The sequence below is a fragment of the Podarcis bocagei genome, assembly GCF_964188305.1.
Source record: "Podarcis bocagei genome assembly, chromosome: 4".
NCBI classification, from domain to species: Eukaryota; Metazoa; Chordata; class Lepidosauria; order Squamata; family Lacertidae; genus Podarcis; species Podarcis bocagei.
In genome coordinates, this window is record NC_138128.1 from 28,650,490 (window position 1) to 28,662,876 (window position 12,387).

General features: G+C 42.4%; 1 protein-coding gene across 1 annotated transcript in view; it reads left to right on the forward strand.

Moving 5' to 3' along the window:
- The window catches only part of SLC9A9 (solute carrier family 9 member A9), a 277,743-nt gene that overhangs the window by 19,955 nt on the left and 245,401 nt on the right, over positions 1-12,387 (forward strand). Inside the window, exons 3-4 of the mRNA XM_081190736.1 lie at positions 1,717-1,794; positions 3,005-3,081. Of these exons, the coding sequence (XP_081046862.1) occupies positions 1,717-1,794; positions 3,005-3,081 (155 nt within the window). The remainder of the gene's footprint in view (positions 1-1,716; positions 1,795-3,004; positions 3,082-12,387) is intronic.

Genomic DNA, 12,387 nt, shown 5'->3' on the forward strand with positions numbered 1-12,387 from the left:
AGAGGCCCACAGCAGGCCCACTATTGACCAACAGCATTCTCAGGTGCTGACACAGGCAACACATGGCAGCAAGCTGTTGGCCATTGCATGCCAAACTGAACCTCTCCCACAATCTCTCATTTAAAGGTTGCATGCAAACAGATTCTGTAACGCTAAAGTCCACTGCACATGAGTGGGGCAGCAGGATTTGCCACCGAATAGAATCTGAAGAGAGATGTTTGTATCAGGATATATCTCTAGATCAGGTTTGCTCTCCCTACCGCTACTGAGGTCCAGTGCCGAGGGCCTTCTGGCGGTTCCCTCACTGCGAGAAGCCAAGTTACAGGGAACCAGGCAGAGGGACTTCTTGGTAGTGGCACCCACCCTGATCCAATTCAATCATAGAAGGCAACAGCTTATATTCATCAAATTGCCTCTGAACGGCTGGGGCTCTCTCCACTTGTATTACTTGAGGTTCAACAACAGCTTTTTCCCTCGTCTTCTCCACAACTTGCCATGTCAAAGTGGATTCCTGAATCGATTCCTGAGTAGTTTCTGTATAGGTATTCACTTTTTGTCCCAAATCAGTCATTTTTTGTCCCAAATTATCAATTTTAGTAGTCATCACATCCGTCTTCTCATGAAGCTGTTCCAATAAAGCACTTATCTTGCAAAATGCAATCACTAAGGCTTCTTCTGTCGACATTCTTGTCCAAGGTCAATCTCTGATTCTCACAGTCTTTAATCTCTGCAGCTGGAAAATTCCCCAGCTCCACTCCTGTAACAGTTTCAAAAGCTCCCTCTAGAGGAAACCATTTCTATTTGTATCCGTCCTTTTAAACGCAGATCCAGCAACAGAATTAGTTTCAATTTTCAGCTCCTTTTGCTCCTTTTTAAGTGCAAAAGGAAACAATGGAAACAATATATTTCTCTTATTTAACTGTCTGTCAACATACGTTTTATTCACAGTCAATGAACTTTCCCAAAATGTCGATCTTACTGGCAGCCCATTCCCAGGTTCAAAACGGTGGTAATTTATCTTTCTTCACTCTCTCTCCTTCAGGCTTAGGCAATCTAATATCCCCCCCCTTCTCCTGCTTCCAAGGAGGGTTTAGTAGTTTTAACCGATGGAGATTTAATCTTTTAGAAAAGGTTTTCCAAGACTTTAGCTTGCAGCGCCTTTGCTTCAATCTATTTATAAAAGAGGAAGACGGACTTCCTGTTTGAAACCTTTCCGTTTCGGTGCCAAATTAAGATGTTTAAAGATCCAATTTTTCATTCTACTCACGGGTAGTTGTTTAAAGTCCAATTGTCCACAGGAAAAAGTCAGCGCTCTCCGGCAACAGCAATGCGGCTTCACTCCATGATAGAAGCAGTCGATTCGAAGCACCGCGCCGCTCACCCCACGTCGCTCCGGGTTTCCCCGTGAGTAGGGGAGGCGCAAAAGGTGCCAGCCGAATCCCACATCCACAGGCTTCTCCCACCTGTGGTTTTTAATAGGTCTCCGCCTCGCCGTGGCGGTCCAGACCCTGATTTCCACGGAGCGGATTCCTCCCGATCAGAGGAAATCCGCCATTGCCGGAGGCGCTAACCCGGAAGTCCAATAGTGCCCTCCTCTCCACACAACTTTATGCAATAACAAATGAGTTGGTCTTTAAAGTGCTGTGATATTCTTTGCTTTCCTTAAAATACATAATCTGTAAGAGATGTTTTATGTTCCTTTGTCCTTTCTGGCAGATGACCTTTGATCCTTCAATCTTCTTCAATGTTTTATTACCTCCCATTATATTCCACGCAGGCTACAGTTTAAAGAAAGTAAGTGGTATTTATTTATTTATTTATTTATTTATTTATTTATTTATTTGAACTTCAGTAGGACGTCTGATGCTGTTGTTGATCTAAATGACTAACCCATAAGATTTGTAAAAATTAGGAAGTGCTTCAGATTGGCACTACACCACAGAGAAATCAAAGAAAGGAGTGAGGAAAATGTCCCCCGTTTCAAGCCTTCATTTTGATTCCTATGTTTTGATTCCTATAATTTGATCCAATTAAATTTAATAATGTATAATCCCTGTATTTTGACTGCCTGTTCAGAAATTATTATTGTGTAAAATAAAGTAGGCATCTTGAGTATGGGATGTCAACTTTTTCTGTGAACCGTCTTTTAGCCCCCTAAAGCTCCATTTCCAGACCTGTGATGTAGGAAAGCAGCCAAGCTCCACCCTTGAACCATCAAATATTCATTAGGCCCTGACTCTGCCTTCTGACCCAATTCTGGCTAAGCCAACTGACTAGATATTTTTAAAACCACAACGTGGCAACTCTAGTTACTTTTCAGGGCATTGTCTTTCCCAATAAGACCACTCAGGCTTTGTATCCCGGCATGTCTAGATGGTAGGCTTTAGGACATAGTCAGGACTCTTTTACTAGTTTACAGACAGGCTTAAATTGCAAATAACACATTGCAGTGGAACCTCGGAAGCCGAACACTTGTAAACTTGAATGTTTCGGCTCCCGAACGATCGAAAACCGGGAGTGATTGTTCCAGTCTTCGAATGATTGTTCCAGTCTTCGAGGACACTCCTGTAGCCAATCGAAAGTTGCACCTTGGAAGTCAAACGTTTTGGAAGTTGAACATACTTCCGGAATGGATTCTGTTTGACTTCCAAGGTACGGCTGTACTGTACAACGAAGGAGTGAAATTTAAGATATTTACTGGAACATGATAAATTGTAATGCAACTCAAATGCCAACACACTTTTAAAATGTTGTGGAACTAGTTCACTGTCCAGGACTTAACGTAATTGTAGAAGAAAAGGATTCTGATCTCACTTGCCTGAGGCTTTACAAATGTAAGAATTCATGCTGTTAACATGTACAAATGATTTAGAGCTAAAATATAAAAGGAAGCTTGAGAATAGAATTTTTGGTGTTAGATTTCTGGATCTGTCAGACAAGCAGTATATATTTCTTAGTTAAACAACAAGAATTTTACTTTTTAATTCTTTTTTTTCACACACAGAGACATTTTTTCCGCAACTTAGGATCCATCTTAGCATATGCCTTTGTGGGGACTGCCATCTCTTGCATTGTTATAGGGTAAGTGAGCTATATTTCTCCTTTAAAAAGTAAGTCTTGGAATTGATGTTTGCTTTCTGACAAGACACATGGTTGTTGCTGATGTCGAATTCCTATGCAAACATGTGCTGAATACTTAGTGCAAAACTAATTGTAGTGGAAAACTACATGAATATCTATAGTTTTCATTTCAAAGTTCAGTGTTCCCTATTATCATTTCTTCAGTTTCCCTTTTAAACATGCACATTTCACTCACAAGCACACTGCTTCATGGGTATTGTAGTTAGAACTCTGCATAAACTGTGGCTCTCTCAAATATATACGTGAGAACATAAGAAAAGCCTAGATTTTACTTTCTAGTCCAAAATTCCATATCCAAAGGTTAGGTGCTGAAACATTAAGGCCTGATTCACACATAGCAGGGAATGGACCTCCTAACAAGTTGGTATCTGCTGTAAACCAGAGAGAGGAGAGAGTGGGGTGATCAGTTGGATATACAAGGGCTGAGGCGATATTTTGGGTATCTTGGTCTGAAGCTATGTGAGGCTTTATACACCCAAACCAGCACCTTGAACTTAGCCTGGTAGCTAATTGGTAGCTAGTGTCAGTTGTGAATCCCAAGGTTTGTATTTCTGAAGAGGTGAAGGTTTCAACAACATCACTAATCATAGTTTATCATCAGCTTGACAATTTACCACTTGAACCTCCAGGAAGGCCTTCCTCAACTCTGGTACTGGACAATGAATCAAGGTTCAAAAACAAGCTTCAGAATTTGTCCTCCAGTACATTTTGAAACCCTGACCCCACATGATATGACAGCATTTCAAATATGATGAGACTGGAGCAACATCCTGTAAAACTTCATATTAGAGTTATGAACTCAGTACTATCTCCTTGGAACTGTTTGTGGTCATTATCCTTTTTTTCATATTGCACTTTGAGGAAGGCCACAGTAGGTTATGAGAGCTCTTGAACCGTAAAACTCTTTAATGGGGCACTGAAGCCTCTCCCTATGGCACAGAATTTATAGCAGCACTTTAGATTTTATAAGAGTTCCCAAATTTACAAGGAATCAGAGTTCTAAACTTCCAAAGAGCACTTCGAAATTACACAACCAATTAAATTTTAAGCTTCAGTCATCTCTCCCTGTTATATCATTCCTTAAGCAAAGGTGTATTTGCAGAATCAAAATATAGGTACCCTTTTCTTCACATCATTGTATGGTATGGCTGAACTTTCACATCTAAGGTTGCAATTCTGTCCACATTTACTGGGAAATAAGGGTCCAACTGCACATTATTATTACACTAAATGCATTGTGGGGAAGCCAGGGGTTTTCCTTCCTTTAATTAGAGGCATGGGTGATTTGAAATGGACATTATCATCACCACAACTAGACTTAGAGGGGAAAGTTCCTATTGGTATCACTGGGAGTTCCCCCCCCCCAAGGTAAATTATGAAGTGAGAGGTTATCTTCATAGGGATCACAGCTAGGTAGGGAAAGCTTAAACCTCACCTCCCAGACTGCTGTGGTCCCAGTTAGGGATGGAAAAGTAACATATGTGAACTGAAACACAGCCCTTGAAATTTGCACTTCTCTGAATTTTGCAATGCAGTTCTTCAGCCAAGTAACATGTAGAAAAATGCACAGAGCAGGGTAAAGTCTGCATAAATATACATATATTAGTGAAGCTAATACACAAAGCTTTATTGTATTAGGGAAAGTAGCTTTGCAAAAAGGTGTATATTAGGGGGGGTGCATTTAAACGCTGGTGGTTTTTTATGGGAATTAGAAATAATAATAACAATTTGATGTGGGGAGCTGAATTTAAGATTTGAAAAATTAGAAACTGAAATGGACAGTCATTCACCCCAGTCCCAATGCAAGCTGAGAGTTCCCATTAAAGAAACAAAAACCTATTCCTCACTGCATAATTAAAGCAATGCCTAGTTTGGCTTTGACTTTGGTTCAAAGTCCTGTTGAACCCAACAAATAGATGTGTAGTGGATTGCTTTCAAATGTCACACTGGCATTATTAAAGCAGTGTCCAATCAGGTTGCATTTTAAAGTTTGAAGCTCATTAGAATGTCTTTCACAAAGGCAATTTGGGGGGGGGGGTCTAGCTTAAAACTTTTTCTGTTTGTATTATCATTCCAGACCTAACAGGGTAGGAAGTGTCTCCAAATTGTTGCTGTTTTCAGGAGCGACTCAACTGCATACCTGAAATTTAGGTTTAAAGTCTAGGCTTTGCCTGTTGCCCCCGAGGTTGAGGTAGCATTAGTATCAAAGTCTTGAGTAGCACTACTGCTGTTTTTGCTACTCTTTCCTCCCCCATCCCAGCTCTCTTCTAATATACAGGAGGGAGCTGACAACATAACAACCAACAATTAACAGTGTATGGGAAAGAGAAAAGTTTTTTAAGCTTTGTTAACAAAAACAATGACTAGATCTTTCCACATTTGAACCATTTTATGTTCCTGTCTCTCTGCTTTTTCTGCTCTTTTGGAGGCCGTAGCTGTCTTGTGTCAGGCCACACCCCTGCTGCCAGCCATTTTGTGACTGGAGCCCTCGACATTTTCTCAAAATTCCAAATGTGCCGCTGGACCCCCCAAAGCTTGTGACCACTGCTTTATTCAAAATCAGTTTAAGTTCCAACAAGTGTTATGAGAGGCGGAAATAATTACCAGCTATCACAGAAAATTCTGAGAATAGGATCTTTGTCTATCCATCCATACCACCCACCTCAACTCAGTTCTTCCTTCCCCAAATTTCTGCCCAAGACTAACAAGGCATAGAAAGACATTATGAATATTGATGTGGATTTAGGGTTTTTAAATTTTCGGTTTTGCTTCATTTCCCCCATGCAGCAAATGCAGGAACACGGTTGTGCACTCCAACTGAAAAATGGTTTGAATTCATATATTCACACTCTCTAGTTTAGCAGTTTACTTGACATTGGTAAAAATGCCACAAAGCTGAAGCAGAGTGCTTTGTGAAGTGTTCTACTGTAACATCAAATTGACTAAAAATTAGGTGTCATTCAATTTTGCCTTATTCTGAACACTTCTTGAGTTTGGATGAATGTTCGCTATAGAAATTTGAGCAACTGATTTTAAGGATCACACAATATATTTAAAAAAAAAATAGAAGATATAACTCCAGAAACCAATAATATTACTGGGTCAATATCTCGGTAAGGAAAGGATGGAGAGGGATTACTTCTTAGAAACAAAACTAAGATGGCTTTTTTATAAGTCTAGTAGCCTTTACTCTCTAGCAACTAGGCTTCCCACCACACCCCAGGTACTGCTGTTCCATTTAGGAAAAAGCTTAATAGCAGCATGAGGCCCAACAATAATGGGAACTGCAAGTGAGAGAAGATTGAACCAGCCAAGGAAGGGTTATCCAGCAGAGAAAAAAGCATGGTATTCAGGCATACGTTCACTCCAACTGTTTTCATGCATGAATCATGAAGTGTGCATGCACATAAAGAGTGGCAATATGTCTGTTGAGGTCTGCTCATGACATGATGGTGTTTCGATACAAAAGCCACAGTTCCATAATGGAACAGGTAATGCATGTAATGCATTATAACCAGGAAAACGAATGCAAGAAACCCCATGTCAGAATGCACCCTATGACTCCGACTTCTGCATGACTGCTCCTCAGATATTTGAAGACCACAAGCATGTCTTCTGTTCTCCTGTCTAAACATACCATTCCTCATAATACTTGGTTTCTGGTTTCTGTCGTGCAGGTTATATACATGGCACTTTACAAAAGAATTACCGTATATACTTGAGTATAAGCTGACCTGAATATAAGCCAAGGCACATAATTTTAGAACAAAAAACTGGGAAAACTTGTTGACTCGAGTATAAGCCGGTTCACCACACCACAAACCTGGTGGTGGCAGCAGTGGCGGAGGAAGAAGAAGCAGCCTGAAAGGGCTCCTTTTGGGCCGCTTGTCCCTTTGCTGCCGCCTCTGCTGCTCACAAGAGCAGGCATAGGAGCCGCGATTGGGAGAGGCGCAGCGCAGCACCTCTCCCAACCGTGGCTCCTGTGCTTGCCAGGGTGAGAGGTGGGTGGCGGCGGCAGGACCAGCGGCAAGAAAGGGCTCCTTTCAGGCCGCTCATCCCGCCGCCACCACCTAACTTGAGTATAAGCCGAGGGGGGCTTTTTCAGCATAAAAAAAATGTGCTGAAAAAGTTGGCTTTTACTTTAGTATATATGGTAGCTGTTAGGTGTAGGGGCAGTGCTATAAGATTTAGCTTGGAGTGTGCTAGAGGAGAGCTCAGCTGAGCAGGCGTATTGCACCCTGTAACGTTCTGTTGCAAATTTCAGTTGTCATTCCAATTGGGCTTCTTTACATTAACAAAAGAGAGAGAGCCAAACACTTGCTATGGGTACTTGGGCCTCCATAGCAGCGCAAATATACTGTGATGTTCTGCTATCAAAGAGACGAGGCACTGACATAGTTATGGCTCTGTCAGAGTCAATAAAGGAACATTGCTTCTAACATAGCTCTAAAAGTTTGCTGCCAGCTTAATGAGATTTTCTCGGAAGGAATTTTCCAGTGTGGATTCCCAGAAGGTTTGTTCATTCTTCAGCATATTTTTTATATTTCTGCTGTTTTGAGGAGGGTGGGATAAGAGCAGGGAGAAACAAGTTTACACCTCATTCCAGCAGGTTTCCTGCTTTCATTCTTCATTTAAGATTCAGCCCATGCTCAATGATTTCAGCACGCTTTCGTGCTTGCACTGCTTAGTATGCACAGCTAGGCAGTCAGCATTTGACTTTCCAAAGTAGATCAGTTGTTTTATAACTGCTAGACAGCTGCACGCATGTAGCATACATGGACTTGTGGGGTTGGGGAGTTGTCTTCCAATTTCATTTTGGCCCAACCTCATAAAATTGCGAAATCCACGGATATTGGGCTTCAGCAGTAAGCATTTCGCAAGGCCTGTATCCACAAGCATTTTGCATGTGGTACAGCTTGGGAAACAACCCTCCGTTGCTGTGTATGAAAGGATTGGCAGGGGGGGGGCTTGAACTGCTCACTGAGCTTCTTTGTATGCTTCTTTTGTATGTTTGGAACTTCTTCTGCACTGTGATCTTCGCCAATAATGATGATGGTAGTAGTAGTAGTAGTAGTAATAATAATAATAATAATTAATAATAAGCCTGATCCAGCAAAAACTCAACTTGCATGCTGAATGCTGACTAAATACAATGGTACCTCGGGTTACATACGCTTCAGGTTACATATGCTTCAGGTTACAGACTCCACTAACCCAGAAATAGTACCTCAGGTTAAGAACTTTGCTTCAGGATGAGAACAGAAATCGGGCTCCGGCGGTGTGGTGGCAGCAGGAGGTCCCATTAGCTAAAGTGGTGCTTCAGGTTAAGAACAGTTTCAGGTTAAGTACAGACCTCTGGAACGAATTAAGTACTTAACCCGAGGTACCACTGTAAGGGCATATCAACACATACCTTTCTTTTGTGCTTTCCAGGCATGGTTTTGCATTTTAAAGTTCTGTGTTCAAAAGCTCCCACTCTATCTTCTTTTCTCTGGAGCATTCCCCATGAAAAGCCATTTTTTTCCAGCTGAAACAGAGCAAATGGCAATCTGCAAAAAAAAACACCTGAACTGTAATTTGGTGTGCTGCAGGTTTATATTGCTTTGGGAGAAGGCTTTTGGATTGTGCCATCGCAATATTGCAGGGTATATCTGCCTTAAAACTTTACCCATTGCATGAAGCCTTTGGCACAACAGCCCTTATTGCCATGTCCTCCTATAAGTCTACCTCCTTCTGAGTCCAAGCATGTGCAGCTGAAGCTCTCACAGGTTGCTTCCCTGTTTACCCTTCCGTCGCCTTCCTCTGTCATATTTTAGATTATAAACTCCTCTGGGTAGGGACCTGCCTGGCGCCCTGCTCACTTATGACACTATGCATGATAATAATCCACAAAGTTAGATCTTAAGCTCAAGCAGTTTCTTCACCACACCTCTGCATTTCCTATGGGGTTCAGTGCAGAGCCAGAGCCGCCTTTACTCAATATAGTGTTGGTATGGGAATCCTTACTCCTTTCTGGATACATACATTTCATATGCTAACTATCGTACATTTACCCCCCCCCCCCAAAAAAAAAGAAAAAAGAAAAAAAGACCTTGGAATCAGCAGCGGAGCAAACCGATTGGGCGCCCGGGGTGGCACGTGTGCCCTGCATCCAGGGGCTGGGACAGGACGCACCGTCGAGCCTCCAAGGAATCTGCCTGCCTCCTCCCACTCAGCCACCCTACAACTGAGGGGGAGGCGACGGGCGGACCGTTTGGGGCAGCACGGAGCCTCCAGGTGCCCAAGTCACTGCGTCACTCCCGGGAAAGACATGTGGCTCTAGCGCGCTGCAGGCCCCGCAGTGAGTGCCACCCGCCATTTTGTCACCCCCCTCAGTGGTGACACCCAGGGCAGCCTGCCCCCACCGCATCCCCCTTCCTCCGGCCCTGCTTGGAATGCCACGAGAACATGCTGACTTACAACACAGCCCTATACATTTCTACTCAAAAGTAAGTCCTGTTAAAGGAAACCACGGATGCCTCATATTCACTGCTTCTTCAGGCACAGCAGGAATTAGATTCCTTGCACAACTGCGTAATCCAGAAGAAGTTAAAACCTCAGATATTTAAACAAGAACACCAGGAAGATTTTATTCATTTCATTTCATCTATGTAGGTATTTAAATTATTTATTTATTTATTTATTTATTTATTCATTCATTCATTCATTCATTGCATTTATTTATTTATTGCATTTATATCCATCTTTTCTCTCAATGGAGCTTGTGGTGCCTTACTTGGTTCTCCCCCTCCTCATTTAATAATCCTTACAACAAACCTGTGAGGTTGGTTAGGCTGAGAGCAACTGGCTCAACATCACCCAGTGAACTTACTGGCTAAGTGCGGGATTCGAAACCCTGACATCCTAACCTCTACACCACACTGGCTCTTGTTTAAATTTAAAATGTCAGTTGAAATGCTAAGATTTAAAATGTCAGAGGAGCATTCGTGACGCAAAACTCTCCTGAAATGAAACAGTTTTAACCAGAGCAGCACCTGTGCCTATCTGACTCCTTTTGGGAGGGACTTCTACAGCCCTGGGCCCACAGCACTGTAGGTGTGACTTCTCATTGGCATGAGTCGTTCTTCTGCGCCACAGAGGGATTGCGAATAGTGCTCCTGCAGATGATTTCAGTTATTGACTTGGGATTTAAAGTGTAAACAGGTCCTTCAGATAACCTGGGCCTAGGTTGTTAAGGGCTTTTCACACTAGTGCAAAAACCTGTCATGGCACTTGTCAACGCTAAACAGAAACCAAGACATAGAATCTGAAGAGCTAGAAAGCAATTATCAAAGCAGTGAGGGGGTGGCGCTGTATAAAAGCATAGTTGTTGATGGACTTTTAGCTTTAAAGACGAGATTTGGATCTGAAACTTGGTGCTATCACCATCTAGCAGTTTCTTTTGAGCCCTTCTGCAAAGGAAAACTATAATGCAAAGCCTTTTTACTAGGAAAAAGAGTGGTCATTTAAAGTAACGGTTTACAATAATCTTTTCCAGGCTTTCACCACCCACGCAGAGCCAAAATAATTATTTCAGTGCAGACATGTGCATCTGCTAATGTAATTTTGCTGGGTAGATTTTTGAAAGTGTTTCAACTTACATCTAGCTGGCTCTGTTGGGAGCAAAGTTGACATGAGCAGCGGAAAACACAGTTGGTCTTCTTCCAAAGCCATGTGCAAAAGAGCAGGCTAAGATTCTTAAAGAGAAACCTATCATTTATATAAAGAATAGGTTTAGAGAGTAGGACTAGAGAGGTCCTTAGAAGCATGGAAAAGAGGAAAGAGATACCTTGGAATCCTGTCCAACAAAATCATTAGGCACCATCTGGTTTGACTTCTGTCTTTTTTGGCGAATAAACCAGTCCAGGGACTTGTACCAGGAGACAAGGGCTTAGAATGGACTGTGCTGACAGTGGTGGAGTTATGCAAGCATTGCAAGTGGTGATATTAGAGCCATGTTTACAGTCAGCCATCTGCGCCTTCATGGGTTACATTTTTTGCCGTGTGCACCCCTAAGCAGGGATGCCAACTTGGATAAAATATTGGGGAGGCCAGGTAAGCCCCACCCTGCACAATCGATCACATGACGCAGCGCGCGCACACCATTTGAATGGCAATGCCCATCAACTTTAGGGCCCCTCCTGGCCCCCTCAAATATTTTATTGGGGTGCCGAGGCCCCCACAGCTCCTAGGAGTTGGCTCCTATGCACATAAGGTGTTTTTGTAGCCTAGATTGAAAAATGAAAAATGTGATAAACTGGTTTTTAAAGCCCAGGCATCATGCAAATGTATGCGTTAGAGTGTATTTGGTGTGGGAACAGGCTTACCTCTGGATTATAACTCCCATCTGGCCCCACCAGCATGTGGCCAGTGGCCAGGGAGGGAGGGATGGTAATTACAGTTCAGCACCATCTGGACAGCTGCCAATATATTTATTTGCCACCACCTTAAACTGGCTTAACTAAGCAGTGCATAGTAAAATCAATACCTAAAATCAATACAAAATAGGTTAAAATACAGATTGAAAATCCCAATTGCAACGTGAGCTGGCATATGAGCTGGCTGTTTGTTGTCAGAGTGGGATTTATTGCCAGATTATCAGGTTAGAATCCTCTCCTTTGAGATCTGATTGAAGTTTCAGTCTGCTGTGCCTTCATTGCAAAGCATTAGGTGTGTTTTGTTTTGTTTTGTTTTGTTTTGCTTTGCTTTGCTTTGCTTTGCTTTGCTTTGCTTTGCTTTGCTTTGCTTTGCTTTGCTTTGCTTTGCTTTGCTTTGCTCTGGAAAACCCTCCAGGTTGAGACTCACTGGCTCCTTCACTAATATCTTTTAGACTAGGAGTGGGGAACCATGATGGACAATAATCAGAGATGATGGGAGTTGTAATCCAACCGTATCTGGAGGTTCCACATACCTGTTTTATGCTATTTTGAGAACTTTTAATTTCAGCAAGTTTTCAGTGTGCAATTCTGCTGCTGTTTTTGAGCTATTTATTTAAAATGCATTTATATACATGTATAGTGGTACCTCGGGTTACAGACACTTGAGGTTACAGACGCTTCAGGTTACAGACTCCGCTAACCTAGGAATAATACCTCGGGTTAAGAACTTTGCTCCAGGATGAGAACAGCTGCTCTGGCGGCACGGAGGCCCCATTAGCTAAAGTGGTACCTCAGGTTAAGAAAGTTTCAGGTTAAGAATAGACCTGCA